The sequence below is a fragment of the Rhodnius prolixus genome, unplaced genomic scaffold (genome assembly GCF_049639745.1).
Source record: "Rhodnius prolixus isolate KJV_2025 unplaced genomic scaffold, Rpr scaffold_6, whole genome shotgun sequence".
Lineage (NCBI taxonomy): Eukaryota > Metazoa > Arthropoda > Insecta > Hemiptera > Reduviidae > Rhodnius > Rhodnius prolixus.
In genome coordinates, this window is record NW_027411634.1 from 36,245,384 (window position 1) to 36,258,189 (window position 12,806).

The 12,806-nt window shown below is 31.6% G+C and overlaps 1 protein-coding gene across 9 annotated transcripts in view; it reads right to left on the reverse strand.

Annotated features, from left to right (window-relative positions):
* Positions 1 to 585: 585 nt before the first annotated feature.
* LOC141460047 (uncharacterized) overlaps positions 586 to 12,806 on the reverse strand; it is a 45,886-nt gene continuing 33,665 nt past the window's right edge. For 5 of the 9 annotated variants that reach the window (XM_074139678.1, XM_074139679.1, XM_074139683.1 and 2 more), the window contains 5 exons: positions 7,218 to 7,316; positions 6,834 to 6,929; positions 5,720 to 5,863; positions 3,637 to 3,696; positions 587 to 1,429 (listed from right to left, as the gene is read on the reverse strand). In XM_074139678.1, the coding sequence (XP_073995779.1) occupies positions 1,319 to 1,429; positions 3,637 to 3,696; positions 5,720 to 5,863; positions 6,834 to 6,929; positions 7,218 to 7,316 (510 nt within the window). In that variant the 3' untranslated portion in view covers positions 587 to 1,318. Of the gene's footprint in view, positions 1,430 to 3,636; positions 3,697 to 5,719; positions 5,864 to 6,833; positions 6,930 to 7,217; positions 7,317 to 12,806 lie in introns of all 9 variants that reach the window. The other 4 variants (XM_074139677.1, XM_074139684.1, XM_074139685.1 and 1 more) reach the window with 1 other exon arrangement.

Genomic DNA, 12,806 nt, shown 5'->3' on the forward strand with positions numbered 1-12,806 from the left:
TAAATGCGTCGTGAAAGATGTGTGGAGATGGCAGCATTATAGCACAAAGTCCAGACAATCTGGCCATTCAAAAAATCGTAGAGCGTTCCGGATGGCTGATTTCAACCAAACGCTTATCACCAAATCCCACGGCTGCTTTGGTTCGAAATATCAAATTTGAACTTTCTACGATTTTTGTCCTTAATTATGTTGCACACTTGTACATAGAATAATATGAACAAAAAAAAAAAGGTTTTCTCGTACTTAGGGGTTTTAAAAACGGAAATTTCCGATGAAAACTAAAAATCAAAAATATGCACGATCGGAAATAACTTTACTAGTTAAATAAGAGAAAGTAATAATTCATTACTTTCAAAAACCGTACCTTGTAGTCTGTAAAATGCATAAGCTTTGTTTAATCCAGTCATATTCCAGTACACTTCCCTTCCTTAAACGATCTTCCTTGTTCAATCTTCTCTTCTCAGTTGACTCAACTTGCATCCACCTTAACTTAAACATTAAAACAAGAAAAAATGAACAAGGTAATTTAAACAACTAAAATTTTTATTAAAAATTATATTTATTTAAAAAAAATTGTCTTTTTTTATGATTTTACAAAAAAAAAAAATACTGTTTAAAAATACTGTTTTATAATGATGGCGATTAATTTCGTATTTTGGCGAAAAGTTTGATTGCGAGAAGATAGAAAATAAAAAATAGCAATTAAAAAAAAAAGGGGAAGATATATTTACAATAAATAATTCTCGATATTATTTGAAATAATGATAACTAACAGTCATTGATATTTTTTTTTGATAATAAAAAAATAAAATTCCAGCTATTTCCTCTGGGACTTTTATATCAACTTTATGTACACAAAAAAAAAGAAAAAGAAAAGCTTATTTACTTATTTACTTCAAAAGTAAAAAAGTCCATGAGCAAGCAGCTGGTTTTATTTACAAAACAGTTCACATTCACCAACATTATCAGTTATGGCTTACAGTGTTCGTTTTTTTATTTTTAAAAAAAGTCATTTCAGTTCTTTTTTTTTATTTTTGATGGAGAGTAAATAAATAAAACCAAGAAATAAATTAAAGTTTCACTTATAAGGAAAAAAATAAAATAAAAGTCAAACAAAAGAATTTGAGCACTAGCCTCTTTTGATTGAATTTATTATTAATTTTTTTTCTTTTCTTTTAAGTGAACTTATATCTCATTTCATAAATAAAATAAAATGATTTTAAGTACAGATTTTAACTTTCTTGGCATTACTTTATTTTATTTAAGAAGTAAAAATTGAGTATGTCATTCTACCAGATATAATCGAACTTATACCTTTCTAGCTTGGATATTTAAGATTATCTATGTTTTGTTCATGAGGTGGTATTGACGCTTGAGCAATCTTGTGTGTTATAGTTGTCAATATCTTGGAGATTAAACCGAATTTTACCTATAAAACAATAAATTAAAAATTATTAAAATGTAAAGAATTAAAATTAAAAAAAAAGAGAGAAATTAAAATATTTTTGACACAGCATTTTGTAGCCAAAAAGAACTTTTTCTTTTTTTAACAAATTGTGCCTTAAGCACAAGAAGTAGTTGACTTCATTACTAGAAATGTTCACTTTAAAAGTATCCTTTTCGAAGAAAAAAAATCGCTAAAAACTTCAAAACATCTCATTTTTCAAAGAGATACTTCCGGTTATCCAATTTTCTCCAATCTTTTAATTTTTAGTCGCTTATTTAATTTTTATTGATATTTAATAGATGATACTACAATGGTAAGTAAAGCAAGTATCAAATTTGAACTATTTCAATTTTTAGTATTTGAGTTCTAAAAAATACATGCGCGCACATTAATTTATAAAAATCACTTCGAAAATTGGATCTAATCGCAATGTACTTCCTTTTACTAGGATAATAAGAGAACGTAAATATTCGAACAAATTAAATCCATGATGAGTGTGTCAGGATATTTAACTAAACTAACTAAAAAAAAAAATGTTCAAAATGAAGCACTCCTTAACGATAACATGTCAACAAATTAAAATGTATGAATAAGGCTAAAAAATAATTATGAGTTTACGTCTTCAATTCAAGGCATATAAGTTGTTGAAGTGAAATCAAACAGTAAGAGCCAAATGTTAAAATAAAACATCATAAATTACTAATCGTGGATTTTAAATAAAGTAGCGTGGATTATTTCAATTTAGACTCTCTTCAGTCTTTAATCCAACGTTAGAGATAACGTCCTCTACCTGAGAATTTGGATAAATGAGGCTTGAAACCCAAACTTTTAAAGTGGATGACAATATTTACAAATAAAAAAGACATGCTATTCATCAGGAAAATGGATGACCATCTTTTCCTTTATTTATATAAATAAATAAAAATTAAAAGGATAATGCCTAATACAGTCTTTGTTCTATTTTGGGAAAAAAGTATGAAAATTTTATTGGAATCTATCAAGCTTTTTTTTGTATCCTTCGTACTGAAATTTTATGGGCCTTCTGAATGAGAGCATCTTTTCGATAATATAACCCATTTTATATCCTTTAATATAATTATAATCTCCTGGAGATTTTTGCTTGAGCAAAGAGTAAACTCTTGCCCAATCAATTACTCTGACAGAAGAGTAGTGGAATACAGGAAGAACCATACAGATTGGAAAAAGAGAATCCAAATCACGATTTTAAAGTATACCTTTTTTAGGTTGTCATTTTTTTTTAATCTTGATATAAAGCATATGGAGTGTACAATGTAAGTGCAATTTAACTGAGAGTTATGATGAACAAGAGCTGGCTTTTGGATAACCAAAGTAACGGGCACACCTTAACTACCTCTTCTGCACCATTATGAGTACGTTCCGTGAATGCAAAAAAAAACTATAAAAGGTTAGTCCTTGATTCCTGCTTGGGCATCAAGATTGCTTGAAAAAGTGATTAGTTCATTTCTTCATAAAAGGATAAAATAAGGATTGGAATACGTTAAGTGAGAGACTTTAAACTCAAGTTCATTGTGACCTAACGGATAGATTGCATCTCCCACGGTAGTTCATTGGTATGTTAGGCTCTGAAAATTGTATAATTGGGGGCCAGTAATGCTAAAATTACGAGCAGTTTATATTTTTTATGTTGTATGGGTTGCCATCCTATACGTTGGGAATTCGGCTAAGATCTCTATCTCCCAGAAGATATCATGAACTGATAAGAATGAAGCAGCAGTGAGCAAGGGCACAATAGATCTTGAAGGTAGCAGAGCATGATTCAACTCTTACAAAAAATGTTTTAATGAAAGCCGGAGCCGATCGTTTGTATTAGTAATCAAGTTCGCTCTAAGATCTCTTAAGAAGTGGCTAATCCATTTTCTCATTTATTTATGCCACTGACGCAATTCCAAACAGAAGGCCCTAGGATTTCCTAATGTTTAGCAAAAATTGTTAAGTAATCTAGAAGACTGTATTAGGCAAAAGTTGAGCATAAACATGCCTTTTAAATTGTGCTTTAAACACATAATTCATGCATTAATTTTTTCATTCCAAACTTTTCATAATTTCTGAAGTATGTTTAAGTTTAACGTAAAAGAAATAATTATGTTTCAATAATTATTTAAAATGATGAATGAATAAAACTTTTGTTAACATTTTAATAAACTCACCCTCATTAGAAGTTGAATTTTATCACTAATTAATGCAAATTTGGCACCTTTCACATTCCCCTGTGAAAATAACAATTGTTTCTATTTACAGCATTCACAAACAAAAGTTAAATTGTGATTTTTTTTTTTTGAGTGTGCAGTCTTTTCCTTTTTAGGGAAGAAAGAAATTTTGTATAATTCTAGCAAGTGTTTTTAAGTGATTTTGGGAGTCATAAAACCAAATTGAGAAATCAGTTTAGTTATTTGTTATTTAGAACAGAGTGGTTGTGCAGTGGCTCTTCACATACAGAAGCGGTTGCATTGTACTTTTGGTTTTAGTCCTTCCTCAAACTTTTCCTATTCTTACATCTTACCTTCAATATTAATTTTGATTTTCAGACTCTTTTGGATCATCCTTCTCACTAGGAGAGGGGTTATTTAAAAAATTTCGGCCCTGCCAATTGAAAATTAAAAACAATTATTGGACAACAGAATGAAACAGTTTGTTGGGGATAGTTATATTAATCTGCTTTATTTGGGTATAAAAAGCAAACAAAAACAAACCTATCCACGCTGTAAGAAAATCTAATTTCTAATTAGAACGATAAGTATTTATATTTCCCCTTTTCAAGAGCACAATATGATACAAAATGTGAATATTGTAGCATATTTCAACTCTACTTAGGAGCGAAGTGTTGTCCAAAATATAAGAATGAAAAACCGTCTGTTCCTTTCAGTAATTGTGCATAACTTCCTAGCGAATCTCTTCTCAAAGTTTAAGTAACAATTCAGCCATAACAAGGAATATAGACGACTTAAAAAAAGAAGTAGAGTCATTTTTAAAGCATACTAAACAACAGATCATGACTACAATCCTGGGGACTTATGCTGAATTTTGGTTGACGAAGATCTGGGTTGGATGCTGCTTCCGATAAAATATTGTTCTTCACTTACTTAAAAGTACTACAGATACATAGTGGGTATTGTTATTAAGAAATGTTCCCCTTCAAAAAGTTATCAAGAAAAATAGTTTACAATAAATGTAATCTATACGTAGGACGTTCCCAAATATGGTAAACCGACAGTAGACGAACTTTTTTCAATCATAATCTGAAGAACAATACGTTGGTTTCTTCCAGCCCTAACAAAAAAATAATGGTTAATATGTAAAAAGGACTACAAACACAATAAATAAATAAATAGTCTAAATAAATAGAAGAAGTGTGCAAGTTACACGAACTCACAAAGCAGAAGAATGATCAAAACAAGAAAATGATCCAAAGAAGCAAACACGCAGGCTTACTGAGAAGAAAAACCAGTATCTAAGAAGAAACGAGAAGAAAATGCATCGAAAGAAAAAGAATTTTGCATCATCCTTGTTCTATTTGACGAACAGAATGATAGAAGTAAATGCTAGCAAAAACATTAATTTTACACCATACAAATCTTGAATGTTAACCATAATTACACAGATCTATCGATTTTCAACCTGCTATGAGGGAAAATTTCCATAGAATTACTATAATGAGTTTTTTACAAGCTGTATAACATAGATCACAAAATGAAACGAATAAAAAATTAATAAATAGAATTAATAAATTACCATTCAGTTAAGGGCTTTAATTTCCAGATATCCAGAAGAAATTTGTACAGCCCTTTGCAATGCATAAAACAATTATTGATATCTGATCTACATTTTACATGGCATTTTAGGTTAAACTCTACATCAAAAGGTCAATTTCGCAATAAAATAATTCCAAAACAAAGGTACTTTCATATTAACAGGATCGCAAAGAAAATTAAAAAAAGAAATAGTTAATAGGAAGAAAAGGACTCAGAAATAAACTGACCAAAACTTTTTACGTTAACTGGAAAATCAAACAAAATCCTGAAAATAAAATAAAGCAAAGTAATAAAGGAATACAGCCTCTTAAATAGGAACTCAAACTAATAATATAATGCTTAAAATATATTTACATACTATTTTGTACAACTATTCCTTAATTCATTTGCAATAAAATCTGGCTTTCATTCCGAAAAGTAAGTTTTCAGAAAAACAATACTTACAAAAAAATTAAATAATAATTGTTAAAATAGAACTTACAAGAAGGCTGTTCTCATGCGGGCCAGCATCTACCGAAGCTCCGCCTCCGACTGCAGCACCGCCTCCTTTGCTAGAAGAACTCAACGAGAGAATGCCACCCAATCCGCTTCCACCACTTGCGTCACCGCCTCCACTGCTGCCACCCTAGACAAGAGTTACTGATTAAAAGACAAAAACAAAGCATCTTTCTTCAAAATTCGTAGTACGGAGATCACTCAATGGATGTCAGCTGTGATTCAATAGTCAGCAGATTTGAAAATTGAGTCAAGCATTACCACTTTAAACAGGAAATAGATGGAGAATAAAATTTTCTCCTTATTCTGAGCCTAAAATGGTGGATTTCCAGCACTGGAAAATGAGATAAATCCCAAACACTTTCGTTGCCATTTCTCACTTGAAAAGTTTTCTGAAGTCAATTGTAATATTTAAAGCGAGGCTTAACGTTCACTGCTAGTAATTTCACTAACAAATTTAGCAGCAAAAACTAAACAATTTTACAATTTTTCCAACCTATCATTTGAGATTGGCTACGATAATGCAATATCACGTAACATTGGTTTTGTTAAACGCACAATTTCTGATTGACTGCTCAAATTCTGAAATTATAGTTTTCTCTTAACTTTAATATTAATAAGGCCAATGTACTGAATAACATATTTCTGCGCCAGATTTGTTTTATACTCTTATTCAACGCACAGTTAGGTCCGAAGAACACGTCCAATGTTCTTAAGCCAGTATCCTACTTTTTATAGTTGTTATTAATTAGTTATTTATTTATTTTTGACTATTAGTTAGAAACTGAGTTCAAATAATCAGAGTTAGAAACTACTATTAGACACTGCGCCGTTGGTTGTCATAAGCTTTCGTTTTCACTCCAACAGCCTGTTTCTAGCGATTACTTAATCATTTATTTATGTGATATTTTTAGGCCTTACATTTTTGTGACTGCTTCTGCCTATATATTTATCTTTAAGTCGAAAATTAAATATCACCAGGCACCAAAGCAAACCGAAAAAAAGACAGCTGCTTGAGAAGTAGGAAAATCAATCTTTAGTCAATTTATAATACAAAAAATAAATAATTGATACATCTAAAAGTTGATTTAAATACTTACACTACTAGAGCCAAGAAGTGGTGTGATCAGATTCAAAATGGACCCAGAATCAGAACCTGCACTGGCCGAGACTCCCGCACCATCGCCTCCACCACCCTGGAATATGCCAACAACAATTCTACCCTACAGCTCTACACTACTCAACTACGTTTTAAGTTCTCTACTGAAATTTCTTGACTTTATATAAGTATATACATATATAAAATTTCAGTTCACCAGCTAGGTACATATACACATATAATTCATTATACATTTCACTTTAAGTTGTATGGATGAAATCATCTTTACAATAAATTATTATATCAATTAATATAGTTAACTATATTTAAAAAAATCCAAATAACAAATAATAAATAAAGGGAAATTTACAGAAATAATACTTACACCGCTGCTAGATCCTAGTAGCGGTCCGCTGATGCTCAGAATAGATGACAAGTCCGAGCTGCCACCCCCAGCACCGCCATCATCATCACCACCCCCACCCTGCACGGTCCATCAAATTACCCATACTCATCATATCCGATATATCCAGCTATCGTCCATTAGCCAATTACCACGGATTTAATATTATTTTACATTTTTTGGAGGTTCTCATGAAGCAAAAGTACATTTCATTTAAAGTATATGGATAAATGGATTTAATTTAAAAATAACTTATGATGTTTGTGATTCTGAGTTTTTAATAAAAAAACTCTCTCAAATTAAATTTTCAAGCGTAAAACCCCCACCAAAGAGAAATGTGACTAGGGACTCATAGGCATCCCGAAGGACTCCCCAAAAATCCTTTATATACCAGATATACAATGAATTTCACTTCTGTAATAAATTACACTTTTCTCTACAAGGAATACTTAAAAGCTACTTCGAAACTTAAATGGTTTCGAGAGAAATGTACTTGTGCTTCCAATGGATGACCCCTTGAATCTTACTAGAAAAAGTACACTATTTGAAAAATGGCTGCATAAATATATCAGTATGATAACATTCAAGAATATAAAAATTACACTACTTAGCCTTCAAAAAATAATAAAACAAATATTATATTTTACTCTAAAACTAAAAGCAAGCCAAGCGATAGGCAAGGCTAGCGATATTGAATTTTATTCTACATTACTTTTTAAATAATAAAAATATAAGCACCAAAAAATCTATACTAAATAGAAGCATAATGTCTGAGAGCAAAATAAGCACAAAATGAAATAAAATAAAAAATACTTACACTGCTGGACCCAGACAAAGGTCGAATAAGGTTAATAAGGGACCCTAGATCAGAACTGCCTCCACTTCCACCTCAACCCTAAAAGAGCCACAACCCCATTCTCTCGAAAAGTCAACTGTCTGTTATGAGTTTAACATTGTCTTAACTCATACGGTGGATGTTCTTTTCTTCGGAAACACCAAAGTGCAGCTATTAATTAGATGGGAAAAGGAATAATCTACTGGGCTACAGGATACGAGAAATAGTTCCTCTTTTGCTAACAGTAAGACAGAGAATAAAAAATAGTAAAACAGAGGAAAGAGGTTATTAATTAAGGAAGGTACATTCATGCGGTTTATATAGGTGTGAAGATTTGTCAAATGAAGGAAAGTGCTAATTAATTACAGCCTTTAAAAAAATCCTTTGAAAAGAACAACCTGAATAAAAAAAATGTTTTTCATCTGGTTGCAATAAAAGAAGCATTCCTGGCCAAGGCAATATTTTAACTTACACTGCTGGTACCCAGAAGTGGTTGGAGCAGACCCAACAAGGAACCCAAATCAGAACTGCCTCCACCTCCTTCTCCATCATCTCCACCGCCTCCCTGATGATATATTTGATAAATTATGTACGAATGTATTTACAAAATCATTACCGTGCCGGCGTTGCAGCATGGTAAAATACTTACACTGCTAGTACCCAGAAGTGGTTGGAGCAGCCCCAACAATGAACCCAAATCAGAACTGCCTCCACCTCCTTCTCCATCATCTCCACCGCCTCCCTGATGATATATTTGATAAATTATGTACGAATGTATTTACAAAATCATTACCGTGCCGGCGTTGCAGCATGGTAAAATACTTACACTGCTAGTACCCAGAAGTGGTTGGAGCAGCCCCAACAATGAACCCAAATCAGAACTGCCTCCACCTCCTTCTCCATCATCACCACCGCCTCCCTATTTGGATGTTTTCGTAATTCATTATGAGAATATCACAGGCGCTGAAGTTTCTTTTACAAATGAGAGGCTCAGCAGAAGTTTATTGAAAATAAAATTTACTTACACTGCTAGTACCCAGAAGTGGTTGGAGCAGTCCCAATATTGAACCCAGATCAGAACTGCCTCCACCGCCTTCTCCATCCTCATCACCACCGCCTCCCTATTTCCATTTATATAAAAAATTTATTTAGTATTTAAACTTTTTCAAGTTGTTATTCTTCATCATTTCTTTTTCATCTCTTTATCCCCTACAATACTTACACTACTCGTTGCCAACAATGGTTGTACTAAACTTAATATAGATCCCAGATCAGAAGCACTGCCTCCTCCTCCCCCCTCACCGTCTTCATCATCACCTCCACCCTAAAGTTGTAATATGTAAAATTGTAGTCAATGAATAGATTTTAAAAGGTTAGTTCTCAGTGCTGTCTTTTCTCGTTTTCATAAGTGTTTGGATTAGTTAATTGATTCTACGCTTGTGAATTATTTTTCTAAATGTGCAAAATTAAGTTTTAAACCAGTGTGTACAACTCAGGCAAATCATTATTATTCCAAGAGAATAGATTTTTGCCTAGATAGATATTATTTCACAAATTTGTTGCTAGGTGAATGGTAATGTGGTTTATTTGAGGTTAAGTATATAGGTATTTGACAAGCCGTTTTAAAACTTGTATGTCAGTGTTAAGATTTAACAGTTATCAAAATAAATAAATTTACTTTTTTGTATAGTTACAACAAAAAAAAAAAAAAAAAAATTCTGATCTCGTACGTTATACATGGCTTCAAATAAACTAAATATATTTAGCGCAAAAATAACTCTTGTCAGTCACTATCTGCGCTCAAAAGACAAAAAATTCAAAACCTTTTAAGTGCTTCCTTAAGACAGGTTGCTGGTAAAAGAGCTCAAAGCCAGCATAGAGTTGCCGAATGTTAAGGAAACCAAAATTTTAGAAATGAAATGCAAAAAGAATTTTCTACAGTTTATTGTCAGGATCATCAAATAGAAGGAAAAGCATTCATTCATTTTTGAAAAGATTCTTTAAAAAAAAAATAATAATAAATAAAAAAGTTTAAATGATTATATACTTAAAAATCATCTCCATACTTAGTGCAGCAAGTGCTTAGAAAATATTTAATTTTCTTTCATTTTTGATTGTGCATTTGAGATATTTTCATACAATAAACTCACGCCAGAAATAGTTTGCGAAAGAGGTTGGATTAATCCGAGAATGGCACCAAAATCAGAGCCACCTCCCCCTCCCTCTTCATCATCTCCACCTCCTCCCTAAAGTTTTTAAACTGTATTTATTAACAAATCGCGAACGTGGCTACATTTAAAAAATAAATAAAAGGATAATAAATAAATATGATCGGCAAATAAACCTGTACGTATAAGTTTTTTTCAAAAGCAAAAGGTTCCTAGAAAACAATATGGGCAAATGCAATCCTATTGCACTCAAAGTTAAGCCTAACTGCGGCGAGTACCAAGATTTAACAGAAGTTACTAGTATCTGGACGAAAAGTACAAACAAACACAGTACAATTAATTGGCAATTACATAATTTTATGCAAAAATTAAATCATACAGTGGCTTGGATATCACACTAACGCGTTTTTATCGGATCGTTTCTTTAGTTTGTCTTCAGGATGATTTGAAATACCAACAAGCACTAAAAGTAAAGAGGTCTAAAGTTTCTGCATGGTTACATAAATCTCACTTTTTTTCGAGCAATTTGAAAAGTAATATGCTTGAGAGGGATTCATTAAGGGATATACGAGAAATTAAATGACTGGATAATGAAGCAATTCCTTCTTAACGATGGCACCACATCGATCTAAAAGTAAAAAAAATTTGAAAAAGTAACTTTCAGAAAATGCTTCTTTCACTAAATAAGGAACTGGCCTCCTTAACTTTGAGAGAGAACCTATCTACACCGCGTATATCGATGAAAATGACAGAACTTGATTACAAGAAAGAATTAACCCTACCCTAAAAGAAATGGATGAAATTTCTAAATCGATAATATAAATAATGGCAAAAGAATAATCTACTTTTTAAATGGACCTCTTTTTTTTAATTGATATGTTTAATAAATTGCTTTTTTTTCTCAATCTAAAATTTAATAAACAGAACACGAATTATTCGCACAATTACGCGATAATTTACGTGTCAAATACATTTGCCATTATCAAGTGTATAAGAATTTCCGGAGATGGAATTGTTTACGACTGCTTACGAACACTTTCAATTACATATTTATCAGGATTAACCTATTAAGATTTTTTTTAGAGTAACAACCTCTTGGACAGAGATAAGGTCCAGAAATTTAGTTATTTTCTATGATAATGAGGTAATGCGATTGTACTTACACTGCTAGTGCTTATGACTGGACCAAGTAGATTCAGAAGAGAGGAGATATCAGATCCTCCACCTCCACCACCTTCTTCATCATCACCTCCTCCTCCCTAAGGGTACCCAACAGTATTGAGATAACATGTACAGTTCTACTGTTTATATTTCCAAAACTGTTCAATGTTGGAAGTTACCCGTCAACGTTATTTTGTTACAAAAGGAATAGACAAATTCTATCAATATAGCATAACAAGTTTTGGGCTGTGCAGAAGTCTATTGAAAAGTTGGTACATGTAAACAGTCACTACATGAGAAAATATCCAGTAAACTTATTTTCTTTTTAAAATATATTCGAATAAATAATGAATATATACTCTAGTAAGAACCTTCTTCAACAAGCGTCTTTAATTTGGAGTACAATCACTACTTTGGTAATTAATAAAAATAAGGTTGATTAAGAAACTCGAATTTGCAAACGTAAAATACATATGTATGGAAAAAAAAGTTGAAAAGGTTATTTAAAGTTGATAATTTTACTAATTGCATTCTATGGCGCACTTTTCAAAATTACACCATTTTTATATTTTGAAATTACTCTACAAGACCTCGACCTTTAACAAAATTATTTTATAATATCCCAATAATTTAGAATAGAACTTTAATAATGATGAGAAATAAAGTTTAATGTTCTGAAAGAATTGTTGAGTATTGTTCACCGTTTTTGACCAACTGTCCAGCCCTTTCATCGAGCTAGAGGGTAATAGATTATCCCTAATTTCTCCGAATTCACAAAAGTATCAGCAACGCTTTGCAATATCACTACATCTTACTGCTAAAGAACAATAAAATCTGAGTGGAATAAAAAGTATATCTAAAAAACACCCAGAGGTTTGCTAGAAAAAATTATCACGATGTCGGGTGAGCAGCGCTCATCGTCCCGGGAGAAGGAACCTTAGCGCGACACAGCAATAGCAAGAGTACAAGTCCACTAAACGTAAAAAACAGCTAACAGTACGTTCTTCCCTCAATTTAACATATAACAATATTACTTTACTCTACTCGAGCACATATCCTCTTTTATTAATTTTCCCGAAGGAGTATGTAGTCCAAATTGTCGAGCAGTAGTATATAAACATTTTTTATACCTGACAACTCAAATTTTAGATACAGAGTAATATCAAAGTTTACAGTTCTACCGTATACACAACGTTTCTCTGCTTTTAGATATATTACATTTTTACAATTACTATTTACAATGAATAATGGTTTTAAAGTGATTAAAATCACTTTTATGAACTTTGGTATTAAATAAATAGATTTCTAATACAGTTTTATATTATATTTAATCAAAAAATAAATAACTTTTAAACATAAGATCAACTGAAAATACACTGCAGTTTGAAACATTGTGTGTTAATTTTG